Raw genomic sequence first — 23,812 nt, forward strand, 5'->3', positions numbered from 1 at the left:
GTAATCAAAATGTCATATGTACCCTAAAATGGTATCCGTGAAAACTACAGCTCAGAGTGTAAAGAAAAATTACTCCTCATCTGCCCCATGGACAGGAAAATGAAAGCGTAAATGAAAAGGAATCTGTCATGTTAAAAAGGGCATCTGATCTGCTGGCAGAAAGTTATACAGCAGGATGAGCCAATCAGATCAATAACCAGTTTTGTTTCTAAAGTCTCAGTAAAGCCATCATCTTTTTCCTTGATATTTCTGGTGCTTCTATGTATACTAGATGTAGCAGTGACATCACGATGGGTGCAGCTCTGTCGCTCTGGGGGTGGCGGCCCACCCACCTACGTGCAGTCACAGCCGGCAGGAAAGATGGTGGTTTGCGGCCTGTGCTGGAGATGGGGTGCTGCACCACCAGAGGACACCCGCACCGCTTCTCCAGCACAGGACGCAAACCCCCATCTTTCCTGCCGGCTGTGACCGCACGGAGGTGGGTGGGCAGGCAGCGGTGGGATCCGGCGCGTGTAGTCAGGCGGCGGGTCCTAGCGGCGTTCCGATGGCGGGTCCTGGCGGGGGTTCGGCGGCGGGTCCAGTGGCGGCAGCGGGGGAGGGTCCGGCGTGGGTGTCCCAGCGGTGACCTGCTGGTGGTACTGCGCAAGGGCCTGGTACCACCAGCGTGTGCCATATTGGAATACCCATCACTTGGGTATTCCAATATGGTGGTCGGCGTACTTCCAGTGCGGTGCGGTGGATTGTGGGATTCAAGGCCGTCTGGATGGAAGTGGATGACGGACCATTTTAGGTAAGTATCTATGTATATGAGTCCAGTGGGCGGTCCTACTCAGTGATGGACAGTCTTCTCGGTGACTGTGCATGCAGAGATGGCAGTCATACAAGCCCCACAGGTTTCACTGCATGCGATACAAGTTATTCTGAATCTTTTCTAAGAAAACTATGTATCATTCTGCTCAGCTTGTCCCCTATTATCATGCTGTCCACAGTTCGAGCGTGACACAGTCCCTATAAAGGTCTCAGAAAATGGGGACACAAAGAACATTTTTATTACAAGGTTCAAGACTTTTTTAACCAATAAAAAACCTAAATGTTTGTTATCGCCAAAATTGTACTTACCTGAAGAATCATAATGCCATGTTAATTTTAGCGCACAATGTACCCGTAAAAAGAAAATCCAGAGAACAATGATGGAATTGCATTTTTTTCAGCATTTCACCACACAGTTTTTTTTCTCATTTTTCACTACATTATATGGTAAAATTAATGTTGTCAATCAAAACTGCAACTCACAAAAAAAAAATATTTAGATGTAAAAATATAAAAGTTATAGTTCTTGGAGCAAGGGGAGAAAAAAATAAAAGCTAAACATTAAAACAAATGCTCAGGTCCTTTAAGAGTTAAAGTGAAACCTGCCGGATTCTTGATTGAATCCATTACAGTGGATTGTCACAGACAGAGTGTAGTTGGGTGTGGACAGGCCTCGGCTTATCTCCATTCATGAAGGTAACCTTTAGTGATATCTCAAGTGCCTTCCCCTGCAGCTATGAATTCGCTATGCTGGAGGGCTTCTGTCTGGTGCCCACACAACAATGGCGGGTTTCTTTTCCTTGGCTTTGGCTCACAGCAGTGTTTTTTTGTCTCTTCTCATCATCAGGTGGAGAGTCTGACTCTAACAGATGTGGAAGCATTTCTAGCCCAAGCCTTGTGCCTTCCAGGGACATCTGCATCACAGCTCTGTAGCCTGCAGGTATAGACACAACATAAACCCTAGATAGTATTTATTATAACCTCATGTTGAACTTTGCTGCGACACAGGGCGCTTTGTGGCATTTAGACATCTCCAGCCTTCACAATGATCATATTTTCTTCATAGACCAGTGCCATGATCTTCCATGTCTTTTCCATGTTAATTCAGGACTAGATATAAATACAGAACAGTGTCTACTCCCCTCCTGCGGCAGCGCTGTTCCAGTGAAGGCGTAGTGTCTCATACAGGTGCTGCACCCAACGAGCGGCCGCTCATCAGCTGTAGCCTCTAGTATTTAATGAGAGCGGACGTCCACCCAGCTGGACTATGTGGAGCTGAAGCCACAGATCGGCCGCTCATTGCCTGGAGTCTGTACGAGTCACAAGTCACATCGCTCTCCAGGAACAGTGGTGCAGACATCACTGGATCAATGCCATTAGAGAAGTGAGAATACACTGTTCCTACTTTAGTTGGAGTCCTGATTTGATTAAGCTGTAGTGCAAGCACCCTTTAAGGGAATTTCCATGATTTGGACAACCCCTTCTCAATCCCTAGGTTCCCCCAAGTAAACTAATAACAGCTGTACTCCCCTCTGATGTCAACACTGTCTCTTCCGGGCCTTCTGAGGCATTGTGTCTTGTGAACCCTGTGGCCAATCAGTTTTCGACACAACAATGCCCCAGGAGAGCCAGTGCTGTCACTGCTGGCATGGCGTCGACACCTGAGGTGAGTATAGCTGTCAATATTTTACAGTGGGATTCATGGGATTTGGGAAGGGGAAGTCCGAGTAGTGGACAACCTTTAAGTGTTTACACAACCCGACTTGTAGCACTAAACCACCTGATGGAAAACGTCTTTGCTGATTGCCAGTCAGTTAGTAGCCTGTTTAGACACAGACCACATTTATTACTCACAGAACGGTCAGAAATAAGTCGCACAGTGTGCATGGGCTGCCATTGTTTTATACGGACCAGTGTGTGTGCTGAGAAACTGATTTTTTAAGCAAACCAAAAGGTCATTAGTTCTGACCAGTTCACACCAGCGTTTCTATCTTTCCTCTTGTAATCAGCGACTTGTTTTTACATGGAACAATTTTGAAGAAACCTGAGTTCCTGAGAATGCTCATTCGGGATAATCATGCAGTGTAATGCAACTTTAATTGTATAAAGCCTAAAAGATATACAGAGGCGTGAACACTTTGTCATCTGACAGTCTGTGCAAATTGCCACTGATCTGGTGTAGATTGCTCTTCCAGATGTCCACTAACAGAAATCTCTAATCAGTGGCCTTGTGGCTTGTGGTGCTGTCCGTACTGTCAGTGAGTGTTTGCCAGACAGACATACATCACGAAAGCTAACCATATATCTGTGACATGTAAGAAGAACACTTTGGCCAAAATGGTGATGGAAAGTATTCGCACACTCAGTATGAAGCAGGCCAGTGACCTCATGTTTCCAGGTGTAGTGATAATGGACACTAGGGAGCTTCTAGGATACACTGTCTCTGGCTGACTTCCATGTGGCCTTCTGAAAATCATCCTTTGTCTGTGAATGTGGTAAGTGTTTGGTATGGTGGCAACCAACACCACTGTAGAAAAACTCTTATTGAAGTTTTGTAAATTCCAAATGATTCAATGAGGGCTTCTTTTGAGTGTTAAGGGGGTTGTACACTAAGCGATATCGCTAGCAATATCGCTAAAACGTCACTGGTTTTGTGACGTTATAGCGATATTACTAGCGATATCGCTATGTGTGATACTTACCAACGACCGGCTCCCCCGCTGTCCATCGCTGATCGCGCGAGAATGTCCGGCTCCATTTCTCGTCGGGCGCTTCCTGCTGAGACTTCCTGCTGTGACGACGAGCGACGCTGGACGCGGGCGGGAGGACGCAGGATCGCCGTGTGTGAATGGTAAGTATCGTGCGCTGCGTCGCTGCTGCATCGCTGTGAGATCTTTCTGTATGAAAGCTCACTAGCGATCATTTAGCGATGCACCAGCGATCCTGGCCGGGTGGGATCGCTGGTCGGATCGCTGGTGCATCGCTAAATGTAAAAGGGCCTTAAGCAATATGTGTGAATATGAAAGGTGTTGGTAATGCAGCTTATTGTGACAATACAAGGGCATCAGATGTCTGGAGAGCTCATTGACTATACATGCCCTATTGTGCACACACCATATACATTTAGCTGAAAAGTCATTGAGATGTAAATGGTGAGTGCCCACACCTCTGTATACAGATAAGTGCCTGACACAAAAGACTGGCCCTACTGGCCCCTGAGCCAACCTCTTAAGCTCACTGACTTCAGTGCATTGTTCCTGGAGTTTGCACAGTGTCATACCTTCTTACCTTCTGGTAGTTTTGTGTCTTGTGGTTTGACAGGCTATATCTTTATGTGTCCATATCCACTGCCTGTTGACACCTACACTAATTGTTCCCATAAAACAACAAAAGTGTAATTTCCTCTACTCTCTAGTTGGTGTGCAGGTTAGATATGTGTGTGTATACATCTGTTTAATGATAGAACACATGTCTTTTGTATTATAATGTTATCCCATCCTATAAGAGGGAGATGTGAAGAGTAACCGTCGGTTTAATTTTTATTACATAAATCAATAGTACACCTGAAAATAAGTAATTATGTAATATGTCAGAGAATCCTTATTATCTCCTGGACTGTCAGTTCTTGGGTAAGATCTGAATTCAGTGAAGACAGACATTTCCATTACTGAGATAGGAGATGAAGTTAGTGCTTATAAACTTCCATCGAAAGAGGAGGAGGGAAGAGTTAAAGGCAGATGAAAATATTCTGCTGCAAAAGGGTATTCCCATCTTCAAGATCCTATTCCAATATATAGTAGGTGTAATAATAATAATATTAACAAACACCTCCAATTAGAAATTAAATCTAATGCTTCTGATTCACTATGTTGCTTACCTCATGTACTCAGGGCATTGCAGTAGTTTAGGTAGCCATTGTTTCATGATGTTATGTCCCCCTCCGGGAACAGCAGCGCCATCATCACTGGAACGACACTGCTTCAGGAGGTGAGTATACATAATTTTGTATTTTTTTGTGGCCACTGAATTGATTAAGCTTGGGTTGTCTATAGTGGATAACACCTTTACCCCTGAGCCTGTTTTCACCTTCATGACCTGAACAAATGTTACAATTCTGACCACTATCCCTTTATGAGATAACTCTGGAACGCTTCAACGGATCCCGGTGATTCTGAGATTGTTTTTTCGTGGCATATTATACTTCATGATAGTGGTAAAATTTGTTCAATATGACTTGCGTTTATTTGTGAAAAAATTAAAAAAAATTGGTAAAAATTTTGAAAATTTTGCAATTTTCACCTTTTAATATTTATGCCCTTAAATCATAGTCATGTCACACAACATAGGCAATAAATAACATTTCCCACATGTCTAATTTACATCAGCACAATTTTTGAAAAATATATTTTTTTTGTTAGGACGTTTATAAGGGTTAAAAGTTGACCAGCCATCTCTCATTTTTCCAACAAAATTTACAAAACCATTTTTTTAGGGACCACATCACATTTGAAGTGACTTTGAGGGGCCTATATGACAAAAACTACCCAAAAGTGACACTGTTCTAAAAATTGCACCCCTCAAGGTGCTCAAAGCCACAGTCAAGAAGTTTATTAACTTTTCCTTCCACATTCCATTAATTGCTGTGAAGCACCTGAAAGGGTTAACATTTTAAATTTTTTCACAAAAATGTTACTTTAGATCAAAAAAATGTATTTTCATAAGGGTCAAAGGAGAAAATTTACCCCAGAATTTGATGTGCAATTTCTCCTGAGCATGCCGATACCCTATATGTGGGGGAAAACTACTGTTTGGGCGCATAGCAGGGCTTGGAAGGGAAGGAACACCATTTCACTTTTTTAATGTAAAATCTGCTGGCATAATTAGCAGACGCTATGTCATGATTGCAGAGCCCCTGATGTTCCTAAACAGTGGAAACCCCCCACAAGTGACACCATTTTGGAAACTAGACCAATCAGAGAACTAATCTATGTGTGGTGAGCACCCTGAATCACCTTTATTGTGAGAGCTATAACTTTTTGTTTTTGCGGGACAAGACAACGTTTTCAGAGATACCATATTTATTACATTCTTCTTTTTGATCGTGTGTTATTCCACATTTTGTTTGGCGGTATGATGACAAAGCATTGTTTTTTGTCTAGTTTTTTTTTTGTTTGTTTTTTACAGTGTCCAGGAAAGGGGTTAACTAGTGGGATAGTTTCATAGGTTGTCGTTCTGGACTCGACGATACCAAAAATATGTACTTTTGTTTTTTTTGTCATAAAATCTTTATGGGTAATATATATATGCAATAGTGCAATAGTGATTTAATAAAGATGGCTTATGTATTTATTTAGGTACTTAAAGAGAATCTGTCAGCAGGTTATTGCTATGTATGTAATAATACAGCAGAAGGAGGTAGGAACAGAGACCCTGATCATAGAGATGTCACTTAGTTTACTGGTTACAGCAGTTATGATAGAATCATAGATTTTTCTGCTGCAGATCTAGGAGCTGTGTATATCCTCACCACACCACAGCTTTCTGTGTACATTATGTAGTGACAGAGAACTGCTAATCAGTTCTGGGGTGTGGTGGACTAGGATGCATGATTACAGTTGTCTTGTAGTGATAATCTCCTGCTGATAAAGCACTGATTGTGACAGGAAGTGACACATCACTGGATTCATGACTGGATTCAGTGTCTCTGCTCCTACTTTCTGGTGCTCTCAAATTACATAGCAAAAACCTGGCGACAGATTCCCTTTAAGATCATAACAGAAAAGATAGAGTATTTCATACATTCCCCATTTCTAGCAGTCAGTGGTCAGTGAAGAGTTTTAGTTCTTATGTGATGGACTCCAGACTTGAGTCTGACAGTTTGATGGACTATGTGTTTACTTAGCAGCTTAGTAGCATACATGTCAAATGAATATCTACATCCAATATTGACTTTTGTTTTCCTATTGTGAATACATTAATGGAAAAGTGACATACTCCACCCTCTGCCTATCCGCCATCATGTTTCCCTCTTTCTTGTGCATTGAAATTGCTCTTGAAATAAAGCAGCTGTGACAAGTTTCTGTTCTGGCAGATGATATCACAGTTTATTTGACGCTTTGATCTAATTTATTGCTGAAGGTATTAATAACGAATATTATTATTGTTCCCGGTTCATTAAAAAAATATATTTCCACTATATTTACATATATGACCTAAAAAGGAAAGCTATCATCAAATAATGACCTATGGCTTAAAGGGAACTTGTCATAATGATTTTATGCCGCAAACTAATGCCACGTTGATTTTATTCTAAATAAATTCTTACTTGTTGAAAAGCAAGCTAATATGCAGTGGGGTGGATCAATGTTCTCCTGCCTCTCCCCCCCTGTCTCTGACACGTTACTGTTATTTCAGTGACTCACTTTCCCTGCAGAGATTTCTCCTCAGCGCCATCAGTGCCTGGGGCAGGACGGGCAGCAAGGCCCTCCCGCCAAGACCTAATGCATTGATCTGTGCATGCGCTGCCCCAAGCACAGACCGTTCGGGCGAGAGACCTTACACTGGCTACTGGGGCTTTTATAGACTCTCAATTCCTGTACTTCCAAGAAGAGTTTTCAGCAAGGCTCCTTGTTATCCAGAGGTAGGTCACAATGACAGGTGCCATCTCTATACACAGCTGATAACACAGAGGATCCACCATTCACAACAGGCGATGTCACACCTCACCCTCACCTCCTTCCCTTTGCACACTCTTATTAGACCTTTCAATATAAAAGATGGGATAGGGGTCTGCGGATGATGTACCTGTGGATTTCCTCAAACAATGTTAGAACCTTTAAAAGTCTCGGTGACCAGTGTGAAAATTGCAAGAGTTTCGCTGTTTATTTTGAATAAAGATTGTGCTGATATGGGAAAAAAACATTGCTAAATTAGAAAAAAAATCACCCCAAAACTTAAGTTAGAAGAACAGGTATTATCCTGATTAATAGCTTCCCTTTAAAGGGGTTGTCAGGCCTTAGGGTACAAGTCTGCTGTCACTCTATGTACTGCATGCTGTGAGGTTTTGCGTTGGGCGCATGACCAGAAGTTCAGGCTAGTGTCAGGTCATGGATGGATGAAGGAAAGGTAGGGGAAGAATTCTCAGGTGACTAAGTGGTTTTTAGCGCTTCAGGACTTTAGTTTTCATGTGGAGCAAAGGCCCAGGAAGCTACACAGTAATGCAGATGCTCTAGACTTCCCTCTTTGGTGACTGAATGGGCCACCAAACGGGGGGAGGGGGGATTGTGACAAAGGAACTGGCAAACTACTACATGTGCATCTCACAAAATTAGAATATTGCCAAAGAGTTAATTTATTTCACTTCTTCAATATGAAAAGTGAATCTCATATTATATAGAGTCATTATAAACATTGTGATCTATTTCATGTGTTTATTTCTGTTAATGTTGATGATTATGGCTTACAGACAACCTCAGTAAATTCGAATAATTAACCAAAAACACATGCAAAGGCTTCGTAAGTGTTTATAAAGGTCCCTGAGTCTGTTTCAGTAGGCTCCACAATCATGGGGAAGACTGCTGACTTGACAGATGTCCAGAAGGCAGTCATTGACACACTCCACAAGGAGGGTAAGCCACAAAAGCTCATTGCTAAAGAAGATGGCTGTTCACAGAGGGCTGTATCCAAGCATATTAATGGAAAGTTGAGTGGAAGTAAAAAGTGTGGTAGAAAAGGTGCACAAGCAACCGGGATAACCGCAGCCTTGAAAGGATTGTTAAGAAAAGGCCATTCAAAAATTTTGGGGAGGTTTAAGAGGAGTGGACTTCTGCTGGAGTAATTGCTTCAAGAGCCACCACACACAGACATATCCAGGACATGGGCTTCAAGTGTCACATTCCTTGTGTCAAGCCACTCATTATCAATAGACAACACCAGAAGCGTCTTACCTGGGCCAAGGAGAAAAAGAACTGGACTGTTGCTCAGTGGTCCAAGGTGTTGTTTTCAGATGAAAATAAATTTTCCATTTCATTTTGAAATGAAGGCCCCTGAGTCTGGAGGAAGAGTGGAGAGGCCACAATCCAAGCTTTGAGGTCTAGTGTGAAGTTTCCACAATCAGTGATGGTTTGGGGAGCCATGTCATCTGGTGTAGGTCCACTGTCTTTTAACAAGACCAAAGTCAGCTCAACCGTCTACCAGGAAATTTTAGAGCACTTCATGCTTCCCTCTGCCGACAAGCTTTTTGGAGATGGAAATTTCATTCTCCAGCAGGACTTGGCACCTGTTGACACTGCCAAAAGCACCAATACCTGGTTTAAAAACAACAGTATCACTCTGCTTGATTGGCCAGCAAACTCGCCTGACCTTAACATCATAGAGAATCTATGGGGTATTGTCAAGAGGAAGATGAGACACCAGACCCAACAATGCAGATGAGCTGAAGGCTGCTATCAAAGCAACCTGGGCTTCCATAACATCTCAGCAGTGTCACAGGCTGATCGCCTTCATGCCACGCTGCATTGATGCAGTAATTGATGGAAAAGTAGCCCAGACCAAGTTTTGAGTGCATTTACTGAACATACATTTCAGTAGGCCAACATTTCGGATTTTAAAATAATTTTCAAGCTGGTGTTATAGAGTATTCTAATTTACTGAGATAATGACTTTTGGGTTTTCTTTGGCTGTAAGCCATAATAATCAACATTAACAGAAATAAACACATGAAATAGATAACTCTGTTTGTAATGACTCTATATAATATGAGTTTCACTTTTTGTGTTGAAGAACTGAAATAAATTAACTTTTTGATGATAAATTTAGTGAGAAGCACCTGTACATACACTTGCGACATTCCGACTAGACGTGTCCAGCCTTGCTTAATACTTTTGCATTGAGAGAGGCCATGCACGTCTAGTGGAAATGTGACTGGAAGTATGCAAATCACATACGTGCGGTCACATGCAGGACGTTCATGGCGTCTGCAGACTTGTACCCTAAGGCCGGACAACCCCTTTAAACCCTTGGGTAATGTTAACTGATTATCAATTATGTAAAAAATATAGTATAAAAAACCATTAACTTTGGTAATTTCTGTATATTAATTACTTTGCCCAGGGCAACAATTATTTCTATTTTAACCTGCAGTGTCTATGCTGCCCTCAGCTTGGGTGTGTGCTTGACTGCTCAGTATTCATACCTTTGTGCTGTAAACGAGGAGTCCAGTGTGTTTGTGAAATGCAGACTCCTCACACATCGCACACTCCACTCCCACTGCCGATTGCCAACTTTTTCCATATTACAGTGCATAGGCAGAAAGCTGTCAATCAGAAAGAATCTCCATCTTCAGGGGAGTCTGTGTTTCAGTATTACACTGGAGTCATTTGCTGCGCAGGCAGTATGCTACAAGCGCTGAACCGTGAGTTTTACAAAACTGCTGAAATCAGCCTGTCTTACACTATTTTATGGTCTGGACTGGTTTGGTTAAGGTGTGTATAAGGATGGCCTACCTTTGACTATAATTGATCCTGTGCTTAACAGTCTATGGTAAACTGATAAACGTTTAGGCCATGCTCATATGTACATGTGAGTTCTCAGGCCAGTCAAGTCCACAAGTGTATACATGACTATCTGTCACAATTGAAACTGTATGGATGAGTTTCGCATGTGCCTCGATTTTCCGTTCACGTGAATCGACCCATGAAATCACAGTGCTCCGTCTGCACACAGAATCGGGCTCTGTTCAGATGTGAGTCATTTCTGTCTCTGTGCAGGCTGACAGTGGCCTGTGATTTCCCAGGACTGCTCAGTTCAATAAATGTGATCTCAGCATCACTGGAATATCAGACTGTAGAGCCGACACTGAGCGTCTGAAGCCACATGATGCCAATGAGTCAGGGGTCAGACTCCTAATGATATCATCCATCTACAGCAACTTGGTGACAGGTATGACAGGTAGCAGGAGATATTCTGTCTATTGCACAGGGCAAAACGTTAGAGATGAGTGACAGCAACCAAAAAAGTAATGACGCTTCCGCATTTTACAGAAAATAAGATGCCCTGGAGATAATGTACATCCATGTCCTGACAGAGGAAAACAGGAAAAAGCTTGCGGTGGCCTTCAGCCTCTCAGATTCACTCATACTTTCGCAATTCTAAAGTCATAAAAAGTGGTAGTAAAGTTATAGTCAAGAAAATGCAATATTACAAAGATACCACATTCGTAGACTCTTGAGGCAGTGGTAATTGAGGGAAAGCTTGTTGTTACACATCTTGAAGAAGTTGTTGCCTTTGCAGCCACTTGCTGCTCTCTGGGGGTGGACTACTTGGACCCAAACTGCTGGGAACTAAAGCAACCCTGATATCAAAACTTTTTAAAGTGCATGACTTGGCTTTTTCCATAGACAACATACGCACCTCCACTCCATTCAGGAAGGGATCGTAGATCCACATGTGTAGTATTCTAAAGACTCAATCTTTGGATCACTGTGTGGGGGGTCCATGTGATCGGATCGGACCTCCAGGGATCAGCAAGTTATCCCCCTATACCGTGTATTGGGTATAACTTTTTTTCCAGGGAGAGTGGGTGAAATAACCCTTTAATAAAAACTTGTGTTATATGTGTGATACACTAGCAAAAGGAAAACAAATTAACAAAGTGCCAAGATGGCTGCAGTATTGATTGACCGCCTCTGTATGACATTCACTGTTGCCATTAAAGGGATATTACAGTTATAGCAAATTATCCCCTAGTGGTTAAGTGAAAACTTAGCTCAGTGGTAGTCCATCGGCTGGAAACTCCATAATAGCTAGAACATGGATCCTGTTTCCTCATGTCGAGTGGCAGGGCATTAGCATTCCTCGCACTCAGCCGATCGGTGTGGGTCCTCCACCTGTTTTATAGTTATCACCCATCCAGGTAAAAGATTATAATTGGCTATAAATCGGAACAAAGTTTTAAATTGTTGATTTTAAGATCATTGGAATTTTGTACAACTTTATGAATGGATCACAGCACTACTATACAAGCTTTACAATACTATCTAATGATCAGATTCCATAACTTCTGGGAGAAACCTTATTCAGATGTCTAAGTATAGTGATCCATACACCAACCATGTTACATGGACATCTGAATGAGGCTCTATACAGATGCTTTTTACAGTTTCACACTGTGTGCACATTTATTAGGCAATTAGAATTTTTTTTTATTCATTTTGTTATTGAACAACTCCAGTGCTGTTGGTTAATCCAAAAGGCTAATAAACCCCAAATCTAAATATTTAAGAAAGAAATATTGAGTTTTTTTTCTTTCCTATGAGAATATCTGTGTGTGGATCATTATTGGGAAACTATCAGAATTATTATGCAGATAAATGAAAAACCTAAATTTTCCCATCAATTGTTTATTTTCATCTGTTACAGTGAGAATAATAACCAAACAACTCACAATGTACAATAATGAATTTCTGACATTACAAACAAAAATATCAGTGACTAATATAGTCGCCTTTCTTATCAGTAATAAGTCATAAACCTTCCATCCATGGAGTCTGTCAGTTTCTTTATCTGTTGATTAAATTTTTGGGTGGCACCAACCACATCCTCCCAGACACTGTTCACAGAGGTGTACGGTTTTCCTTCACCGTAAAATTCTTGTTTAAGAAGAGCCCACAAGTTCTCAATAGCGTTTATGTCAGGTGAGGAAGGGTCTGCGTCATTCTTTTTTCATCTTTAAAGCCTTTACAGGCAGCCAAGTGAGGAGTACTTCAAAGTTGCAGTGGAGCATTGATCGAAGTAAAAATCATGGTGAAGATGTCCTCAAAAAAAGGGCAGTAGGTTTGGGAATTGATTTTCACTCTCATGTCAACAGTCGTTAAAACCTTTGAAAAATCTGTCTACAGATATTACTTTACGAGTCTTGACATTTCAACTTCTATGTCTTGTTCAGCGGTGGTCTGTGTCTCTGAGCACTGAACACCTAGTACTTCTCTGTCTTGTCCAGTGATGGGTTGGTTTCATTGGACACTTTGTTCTTCTGTGTGTTGTTCAGTGGTGGTCTGATTTCATCCTTCCTCTCCTTGGCCATGTCTCTGAGCACTGAACACCTTGTACTTCTGTGTCTTGTTCTGTGGTGGTCTGGGGTTACAGCCTCCCTTACCTTGGCCATGTCTCTGAGCATTGAACACCTTGTACTTCTGTGTCTTGTTCTGTGGTGGTCTGGTTTCAGATTCCCTTACCTTAGCTGTGTCTCTGGGCACTGAACACCTTGTACTTCTGTGTCTTGTTCAGTGATGGGCAGGTTTCAGCCTTCCTTACCTTAGCTGTGTCTCTGGGCACTGAACACCTTGTACTTCTGTGTCTTGTTCAGTGATGGGCAGGTTTCAGCCTTCCTTACCTTAGCTGTGTCTCTGGGCACTGAACACCTTGTACTTCTGTGGCTTGCTCAGTGCTGGTCTGTTTTCAGCCTTCCTTACCTTAGCTGTGTCTCTGGGCACTGAACACCTTGTACTTCTGTGTGTTGTTCAGTGATGGGCTGGTTTCAGCCTTCCTTACCTTAGCTGTGTCTCTGGGCACTGAACACCTTGTACTTCTGTGTCTTGTTCAGTGATGGGCAGGTTTCAGCCTTCCTTACCTTAGTTGTGTCTCTGGGCACTGAACACCTTGTACTTCTGTGTCTTGCTCAGTGCTGGTCTGTTTTCAGCCTTCCTTACCTTAGCTGTGTCTCTGGGCACTGAACACCTTGTACTTCTGTGTGTTGTTCAGTGATGGGCTGGTTTCAGCCTTCCTTACCTTAGCTGTGTCTCTGGGCACTGAACACCTTGTACTTCTGTGTCTTGTTCAGTGATGGGCAGGTTTCAGCCTTCCTTACCTTAGTTGTGTCTCTGGGCACTGAACACCTTGTACTTCTGTGTCTTGCTCAGTGCTGGTCTGTTTTCAGCCTTCCTTACCTTAGCTGTGTCTCTGGGCACTGAACACCTTGTACTTCTGTGTCTTGTTCAGTGATGGGTTGGTTTCAGCCTCCCTTACCTTAGCTGTGTCTCTGGGCACTGAACACCTTGTACTTCTGTGTGTTGTTCAGTGATGGGTTGGTTTCAGCCTTCCTTACCTTAGTTGTGTCTCTGGGCACTGAACACCTTGTACTTCTGTGTCTTGCTCAGTGCTGGTCTGGTTTCAGCCTTCCTTACCTTAGCTGTGTCTCTGGGCACTGAACACCTTGTACTTCTGTGTGTTGTTCAGTGATGGGCTGGTTTCAGCCTTCCTTACCTTGGCCATGTCTCTGGGCACTGAACACCTTGTATTTCTGTGTCTTGTTCAGTGGTGGTCTGGTTTCAGTCTCCCTCATCTTGGCTGTGTAACAATGTTTGACTTTTCAGAGTCAGTTAAGGCTATGATCACACGTTGCGTTATTGCAGTGGTTATTTTTACAGTTTTTTATGCAAGTTTTCAGCTGTGTTTCACAGTATCAGCAAAGTCTTTGAGATTTCAGAAATCTCATGCACACTCTTTGTTTTCTTTTTCCCTGACTGTTTTGTCAAAGAGCTGTATTTTAATTCTTTCAGCGTTTTTTTTTTATCGTTTTTCACCCATTAAAAGCAATGGGTAGTGCAAAAAACACTTAAGAAAAAACAGGTATCAGGTTTTTGGTGCCAAAACCTGATGAAGTTTAATTAGATTATTTTTGTATGCACTAAACTTTATCAGCATTCACAAGAAACAAATGTACCTTGACAAAAACGCAGTAAAAACTAAGCAAATGCTTCAAAAACTAAGAAAGTCCTGCTTTTTGTAAGCAATTTAAATGCAGCTTAAACTTTGTATAAAAACAGCAAAAAATGCAACGTGTGAACATGGCCTATATCTTTTTTTTTTTTTTAGGAAAACAAGCTGCCTAATAATTCTGCATACAGGGAGTTGTATCCTTAGGCCTCACTCTCCCTCAATACACAAATACACATTACCTAATCAACTTCATCTAAAAAGCATTCAAGTTTATACAGCTTGGAATTGGAGATTCGGCACCAAAATGATGAAATGGTTTAAAATACTCATTTGCCTAATAATTCTGCACACAGTGTATGTTGCTCCAATGTAAGCTTATGAAAGCATCCTAGTATAAGCTTTTAAGCTGGTATACTTTTTTATGTATAAATGCAACTTGGCCTCAGATTTGCCACCATTGCTGCTTACACATTTAGATCAAGCCATCCCACCCATTTTTATGTGGAAATTAGTTTAGCAGTGGAGTTCAAAAAAAGGAATATGAGAAATTCTGCACTCGGTTTGCTTTTCGCTCCTTCTCATCCTGTGAGCTCTCTGAATTGTTGAGGTTGCTGTAGAAAAATAATTTCCGTGGGAAATCCTTTTCCTGAAAAGTAATGTAGACCGGGTAGAAGCTAGACTGTTAACCCACAGAAGGTTACACTGTGTTACTTATTCTAAATTCTGTTTTTCTTATTGTAAGTTTTTAATTTTTTCTTTCTTTATGTTTGATGTTAGTGTTCTGGAAATTGTGTTTGAAAACGTTAATGTTTCCTTCCCAATAGTCATTATAAAGAAAGAAGGAAATTGTTAAAATAAAATAGATTAGATTTGTATATGAATACTCAGGTGGTGTTGTTGGCAGAGAATTTACCACACTCACATATACAGGAGAGTGGCCAGCTGTCACACCACTTGCAACCGGCACAAGGCAAGTGGGAAGAGCGAGGCTAAGCGCCAAATTTGGTGCATCTTATGGATGCCCCATTTCTGGGGTGGCTGAGGGCTGATGTAGCCTGGGAGGGGGGGGGCAGTATCCCTGGCTCCTTCCCAGGCTCTCAACCCCTTCACTTCCAAGCCTGTTTTCACCTTCGTGAATGGGCCAAATTTTACAATTCTGACCAGTGTGACTTTATGAGGTAATAACTTTGGAACTCTTCAATGGATCCCAGTTATTCTGAGATTGTTTTTTGTGACACATTGTACTTTATGATAGTGGTAAAATTTCTTCTATGTTACTGGCCTTTATTAGTGAAAAAATTGGAAATTTGGCAAAAATGTTGAAAATTTAGCAATTTTCAAACTTTTAATTTTGATTCCCTTAAATCAGACTGTTATGTCACATAAAATAGGTAATAAATATTTACTACATGTGTACTTTTCAGCAGCACAATTTTTGAAACATAATTTTTTCCTGTTATTAAGTTATAAGAGTTAAACCTTGACCAGCGATTTCTCATTTTTCCAACATAATTTACAAAACCATTTTTTTAGGGACCACATCACATTTGAAGTGACTTTGAGGGGTCTATATGACAGGAAATACCCTAAAGTGACACCATTCTAAAAACTGCACCCCAAAACTCAAATGCTCAAACCCAAATTCAAGAAGTGTATTAACCCTTCAGGTGCTTCACGGCAATTTTACAATGTGGAAGAAAAAACATTTAACTTTTTTTCACAAAAAATTAACTTTACACCCAAATTATTCTATTTTCAGAAGGGTAAAAGGAGAAAATAGACCACAAAAGTTGTTTTGCAATTTCTACTGAGCACGCCGATGCCCCTTTTTTGGGGGAAAATCACTATTTGGGTGCATGACAGGGCTTGGTAAGGAAGGAGCGCAATTTGACTTTTTGAATGTAAAATTTGCTGTAATCATTAGCGGACAACATGTCGCGTTTGGAGAGCCTGATGTGCCTAAACAGTGGAAACCCCTCACAAGTGACACCATTCTGGAACCTAGACGCCTCAAGGAACTTACCTAGATGTGTGGAAATCACCTTGAACCCCCAGGTGCTTCACAGAACTTTTATAACATTGAGCCGTGAAAGTATAAAAATAACTAATTTCCTAAAAAATTGTTTTTCAGCCCCAAATTTTCCATTTTCACACGGGTAAAAGTACAAAATTAGCCCCAAAATTTGTTGTTCATTTTCTCCTGAGCATGCAGGTATCCGATACATGAAGGAAAACTATTGCTTCAGCGAACGTCAGGGCTCAGAAACAAAGGAGTGACGTTTTGAAACTCTGATTTCAATGGAATAGTCTGTGGGTGTCATGTAGCGTTTAGAGCCACTGATGTGCCTAAACAGTTGAAAACCCCCACAAGTGACCCCATTTTGGAAACTAGACCCCTTCAAGGATTTTATTTAGATGTGTGGTGATCCCCTTCAACCAACAGGTGCTTCACAGAATTTTACAGCATGAATCTGTAAAAATGAAAAGTATGTGTTTCCCACAAAAATGTTGTTTTAGCCTCAATTTTTTTCATTTTCACAAATATAGCAGGAAAACATTGGACCCCAAAATTTGTTGTGCAATTTCTCCTTTGTACGCTGATACCCCATATGATGTCGAAAACTTCTTTTAAGGGACAGTGCAAAGCTCAGATAGGAAGAAGCACCATATTGGAGTTTAGATTTTGCTGGACTGGTTTGTGGGTGCCATCAGGGCCGACGTTAGGGGCAGGCAGACAAGGCAGTTGCCTAGGGCCCCCGCTCCCCCAGGGGCCCCCAGCTAGCGGCACATCACGCTGCCGCTATGGGGCCCCTGTGAGGCAGGGGGGCCCGCCTGGCCCTAGCGCCAACTGCCGCCGCCAGCCCCCAGCGCCAACTATCCCCCGCCGCCGCAATGATGGAGGATAGCGTCAGCTGACGCTCCCTCTCCCATCATTCTCCGCTCTGCCTCTGAGACAGCGGGTGCGCGATGACGTCATCGCGCTCTCACTATGTGCCAGGCAGAGCAGGAGACTGAAGCCGGGAGCAGCCAGCAGCACGGGCACGAGCAGGTGAGGAGTGTTTTTTTTTTTTTTTAAATATATCAGTGTGAGTACTGGACTGTGGGGCCATTCTCGGGGGGGGGGGGGGGGGCTCTATACCATGGTGGGCTGTGCTGCTATATACTATGGTGTGTGCTGCCTATATACCATGGTGGGCTGTGCTGCTATATACCATGGTGGGCTGTGCTGCTGTATACCATGGTGGGCTGTGCTGCTGTATACCATGGTGGGCTGTGCTGCTGTATACCATGGTGGGCTGTGCTGCTATATACCATGGTGGGCTGTGCTGCTATATACTATGGTGGGCTGTGCTACTATATACCATGGTGGCCTGTGTTGCTATATACCATGGTGGCCTGTGCTGCTATATTCCATGGTGGGCTGTGCTGCTATATTCCATGGTGGGCTGTGCTGCTATATACCATGGTGGGCTGTGCTGCTATATACCATGGTGGGATGTGCTGCTATATACCATGGTGGGATGTGCTGCTATATACCATGGTGGGCTGTGCTGCTATATACCGTTGGGCTGTGCTGCTATATACCATGGTGGGCTGTGTTGCTATATACCATGGTGGGCTGTGTTGCTATATACCATGGTGGACTGTGTTGCTATATACTAAGGTGGGCTGTGCTGCTATACACCATGGTGGGCTGTGCTGCTATATACTGTACCATGGTGGGCTGTGCTGCTATATACCATGGTGGGCTGTGCTGCTATATACCGTTGGGCTGTGCTGCTATATACCATGGTGGGCTGTGTTGCTATATACCGTGGTGGGATGTGTTGCTATATACCATGGTGGACTGTGTTGCTATATACCAAGGTGGGCTGTGCTGCTATACACCATGGTGGGCTGTGCTGCTATATACTGTACCATGGTGGGCTGTGCTGCTATGTACCATGGTGGGCTGTGCTGCTATATACCATGGTTGGCTGTGCTGCTATGTACCATGGTGGGCTGTGTTGCTATATACCATGGTGGACTGTGTTGCTATATACCATGGTGGACTGTGTTGCTATATACCATGGTGGGCTGTGCTGCTATATACTGTACCATGGTGGTGGGCTGTGCTGCTGTGTACCATGGAGGGCTGTGCTGCTATATACCATGGTGGGCTGTGCTGCTATATACCATGGTGAACTGTGTTGCTATATACCATGGTGGGCTGTGCTGCTATATACCATGATGGGCTGTGCTGCTATATACTGTACCATGGTGGGCTGTGTTGCTATATACCATGGTGGGCTGTGTTGCTATATACCATGGTGGACTGTGTTGCTATATACCATGGTGGGCTGTGCTGCTATATACCATGTTGGGCTGTGCTGCTATATACTGTACCATGGTGGGCTGTGCTGCTATGTACCATGGTGGGCTGTGCTGCTATGTACCATGGTGGGCTGTGTTGCTATATACCATGGTGGACTGTGTTGCTATATACCATGGGGGGCTGTGCTGCTATATACCATGGTGGGCTGTGCTGCTATATACTGTACCATGGTGGGCTGTGCTGCTATATACCATGGTGGGCTGTGCTGCTATATACTGTACCATGGTGGGCTGTGCTGCTATGTACCATGGTGGGCTGTGCTGCTATATACCATGGTGGGCTGTGCTGCTATGTACCATGGTGGGCTGTGCTGCTATATACCATGGTGGGCTGTGCGATACCATGGTGGGCTGTGCGATACCATGGTGGGCTGTGCTGCTATATACCATGGTGGGCTGTGCTGCTATATACTGTACCATGGTGGGCTGTGCTTCTATATACTGTACCATGGTGGGCTGTGCTGCTATATACTATGGTGGGCTGTGCTGCTATATACCATGGTGGGCTGTGTTGCTATATACCACGGTGGGCTGTGCTGCTATATACCATGGTGGGTACACTTTACATTATATTCTATGGGGGAGGCTGTGTTATATAATGAGGTGCTACATTATATTCTATGGGGAGGTGGGCTGTATTATATTCTACTAGCTGAAGAGCCCGGCGCTGCCCGGGCATAGTAACTAACTGTGGTTAGTTATAACAAATTATAATTATCCTCCATCCCATAGTCCCATGCCCATATACCCATCATACATATCCTCCATCCCATAGTCCCGTGCCCATATACCCGTCATACATATCCTCCATCCCATAGTCCCGTGCCCATATACCCGTCATTCATATCCTTCATCCCATAGTCCAGTGCCCATATACCCATCACACATCCTACATCCCATAGTCAACCATTATGACATCATAATGAGCGGCGGGACTTGCAACCTATGATGACATCAGCGTAGCCATGGCAACCATTGTGACATTATAATGAGGGGCGGGGTTTGATACGCACACACTTTTTCCCCAGTATGTAGATAGGGGCAAAATTGTTTGGTGAATTGGAACGCGCGGGGTTAAAATTTTGCCTCACAACATAGCTTAGGACACTCTTGGGGTCCAGACGTGTGACTGTGCCAAATTTTGTGGCTGTAGCTGCGACGGTGCGGATGCCTATCCCGGACAGACACACATACACACACTTGAGCTTTATATATTAGACTAGCTGAAGAGCCCGGCGCTGCCTGGGCATAGTAACTAACTGTGGTTAGTTATAGCAAATTATAATTATCCTCCATCCCATAGTCCCGTGTCCATATACCCATCATACTTATCCACGATCCCATAGGCCCTTGCACCCATCATACATATCCTCCATCCCATAGTCGAGTGCTCATGTACCCATCACACATCCTTCATCCCATAGTCCCATGCCCATATACCCATCATAATTATTCTCCATCCCCTAGTCCCATGCCCATATACCCATCATACATATTCTCCATCCCATAGTCCCATGCCCATATACCCATCATACATATTCTCCATCCCATAGTCCCGTGCCCATATACCCGTCATACATATCCTCCATCCCATAGTCCAGTGCCCATATACCCATCACACATCCTACATCCCATAGTCAACCATTATGACAACATAATGAGCGGTGGGACTTGCAACCTATGATGACATCAGCGTAGCCATGGCAACCATTGTGACATCATAATGAGGGGCGGGGCTTGATACGCACACACTTTTTCCCCAGTATGTAGATGGGGGCAAAATTGTTTGGTGAATTGGAACGCGCGGGGTTAAAATTTTGCCTCACAACATAGCTTAGGACACTCTTGGGGTCCAGACGTGTCACTGTGCCAAATTTTGTGGCTGTAGCTGCGACAGTGCGGATGCCTATCCCGGACAGACACACATACACACACTTGAGCTTTATATATTACACTAGCTGAAGAGCCCGGCGCTGCCCGGGCATAGTAACTAACTGTGGTTAGTTATAGCAAATTATAATTATCCTCCATCCCATAGTCCCGTGCCCATATACCCATCATACATATCCACAATCCCATAGGCGCATGCCCATATACCCATCATACATATCCTCCATCCCATAGTCGAGTGCTCATATACCCATCACACATCCTCCATCCCATAGTCCCATGCCCATATACCCATCATACATATTCTCCATCCCATAGTCCCATGCCCATATACCCATCATACATATTCTCCATCCCATAGTCCCATGACCATATACCCATCATACATATTCTCCATCCCATAGTCCCATGCCCATATACCCATCATACATATTCTCCATCCCATTGTCCCGTGCCCATATACCCATCATACATATCCTCCATCCCATAGTCCCGTGCCCATATACCCATCATACATATCCACCATCTCATAGTCCCGTGCCCATATACCCGTCATACATATCCTCCATCCCATAGTCCAGTGCCCATATACCCATCACACATCCTCCATCCCATAGTCCCGTGCCCATATACATATCTGCCATCCCATAGTCCCGTGTCCATATACCCGTCAAACATATCCTCCATCCCATAGTCAAGTGCCCATATACCCATCATACATATTCTCCATCCCATAGTCCCATGCCCATATACCCATCATACATATTCGCCATCCCATAGTCGAGTGCCCATATACCCATCACACATCCTTCATCTCATAGTCCCATGCCCATATACCCATCATACATATCTTCCATCCCATAGTCCCGTGCCCATATACCCATCATACATATCCGCCATCTCATAGTCCCGTGCCCATATACCCATCATACATGTCCTCCATCCCATAGTCCAGTGCCCATATACTCATCACACATCCTCCATCCCATAGTCCCGTGCCCATATACATATCCGCCATCCCATAGTCCCGTGCCCATGTACCCGTCAAACATATCCTCCATCCCATAGTCAAGTGCCCATATACCCATCACATATCCTCCATCCCATAGTCCTGTGCCCATATACATATCCGCCATCCCATAGTCCCGTGCCCATATACCCTTCATACATATCCTCCATCCCATAGTCCAGTGCCCATATACCCATCACACATCCTCCATCCCATAGTCAACCATTATGACATCGTAATGAGCGGCGGCAGGGCTTGCAACCTATGATGACATCAGCGTTGCCATGGCAACCATTGTGACATCATAATGAGGGGCGGGGCTTGATACTCACACACTGCTTCCCCAGTATGCAAATAGGGGCATTATGACATCATAATGAGGGGCGGGGCTTGACGCGCGCACACTTTTTCCCCCAGTATGTAGATAGGGGCAAAATTGTTTGGTGAATTGGAACGTGCGGGGTTAAAATTTCACCTCACAACATAGCTTAGGACGCTCTCGGGGTCCAGACGTGTGACTGTGCCAAATTTTGTGGCTGTAGCTGCGACGGTTCGGATGCCTATCCCGGACATACACACATACACACACACACACACACACACACACACACACACACATACATACACACATACATACACACTTTGAGCTTTATATATTAGATTTGGTGATACATTATATTCTATGGAGGGGCTGTATTATATTATATTCTATGGGGGGTGATTGCATCATACTCTATGATGAGGCTACATTATGCTATATGAGGAGGCTACATTGTATTCTATGTGGGGCTGCATTATATTGTATGGGGGCTTCATTATACTTTTTGAGGGGGCTACATTATATTCTATGGGGGCTGCATTTTACTATATGAGGTGGGCCACATTGTATTCTATGGAGGGGCTACATTATACTATATGAGGGGGGCTGCATTATATTCTATGGGGGGGTTACATTATATTCTGTGGAGTGGCTGCATTATACTCTGTGGAGTGGCTGCATTATGCTCTATGGGGTGGCTGCATTATACTATGTGTGGACTGCATTATACTGTATCGAGGACTATGGGGAACACATATGAAGAACTATGGGGTGCATTATACTATGGGAAGTGAATACATACATGGATGACTATGGCAGGGCATTATACTATATGGAGCACTATGAGGAGTGTATTATACTAAATGGAGGACTGAGCAGTGTATTTTAATATATGGAGGACTATGAGGAGTGTATTTTACAATATGGAGGACTATGGGCCACATTATATGGAGGACTATTGGGTTTAAACTGTAGATGTGCTGCTGATAAAATGACACTGTATGGTGATCCATTAGTGATAGTTCTTTCCTCGTCATTCTTCCTCAGATGGTGGATCGAGGCCGGGAAACAAGTGTTGAACGATTTCAATACTGTCGATCACACTCATTTAGCGATTTGAAATCAGCGCATGTAAATACAATCGAAATGCTTCTGTATGATGTGCAATATGTTAGCATTTGGGGCCTCATTTTAAACTTTGCCTAGGGCCCCACTTTGCCTAAAATCGGCCCTGGGTGCCATGTCACATTGGCAGAGCCCCTGAGGTGCCAGAACAGCAGAACTTCCCATAAGAGACACTTTTTTATAAACTACGCCTTTCAATGAATTCATCTACGAGTGCAGTGATTATATTGACACAACAGGTGGGTCACAGAACTTCCATTGGGCAATGAATAAAAAAATAATTACATTTTTAACACCTAAATTTTGTTTTAGCCCCAGATTTTACATTTTCACACTGGGAAATAGGTAAAAATGGCACCATAATTTGTCCCACAATTTCTGTTGAATGTAGAAATGCCACATATGTGGATGTACATTACTTCTTAGCCACACGGCAAGACTTGGTAGGAATAGAACGTTATTTGCCTCCTGGAGCGCAGATTTTCCTTTAATAGTATGCAGACTCCATATACAAAGCCCCTAAGTGCTAGAATAGCAGAATCCCCCTCAAGTGACACCATTTTGGAAAT

At 43.3% G+C, this 23,812-nt stretch overlaps 1 protein-coding gene across 3 annotated transcripts in view; it reads left to right on the plus strand.

Annotated features, from left to right (window-relative positions):
• LOC141074138 (constitutive coactivator of peroxisome proliferator-activated receptor gamma-like) overlaps nt 1-23,812 on the plus strand; it is a 237,761-nt gene that overhangs the window by 81,753 nt on the left and 132,196 nt on the right. For 2 of the 3 annotated variants that reach the window (XM_073561674.1, XM_073561673.1), the window contains exon 6: nt 1,658-1,750. The exons of the other annotated variant lie outside the window; for it this stretch is intronic. In XM_073561674.1, coding sequence (XP_073417775.1) covers nt 1,658-1,750 — 93 coding nt within the window. The remainder of the gene's footprint in view (nt 1-1,657; nt 1,751-23,812) is intronic. 3 annotated transcript variants of the gene reach the window in all.

This window comes from Dendrobates tinctorius, unplaced genomic scaffold (genome assembly GCF_039654945.1).
Source record: "Dendrobates tinctorius isolate UK_male_01 unplaced genomic scaffold, ASM3965494v1 ptg000325l, whole genome shotgun sequence".
Lineage (NCBI taxonomy): Eukaryota > Metazoa > Chordata > Amphibia > Anura > Dendrobatidae > Dendrobates > Dendrobates tinctorius.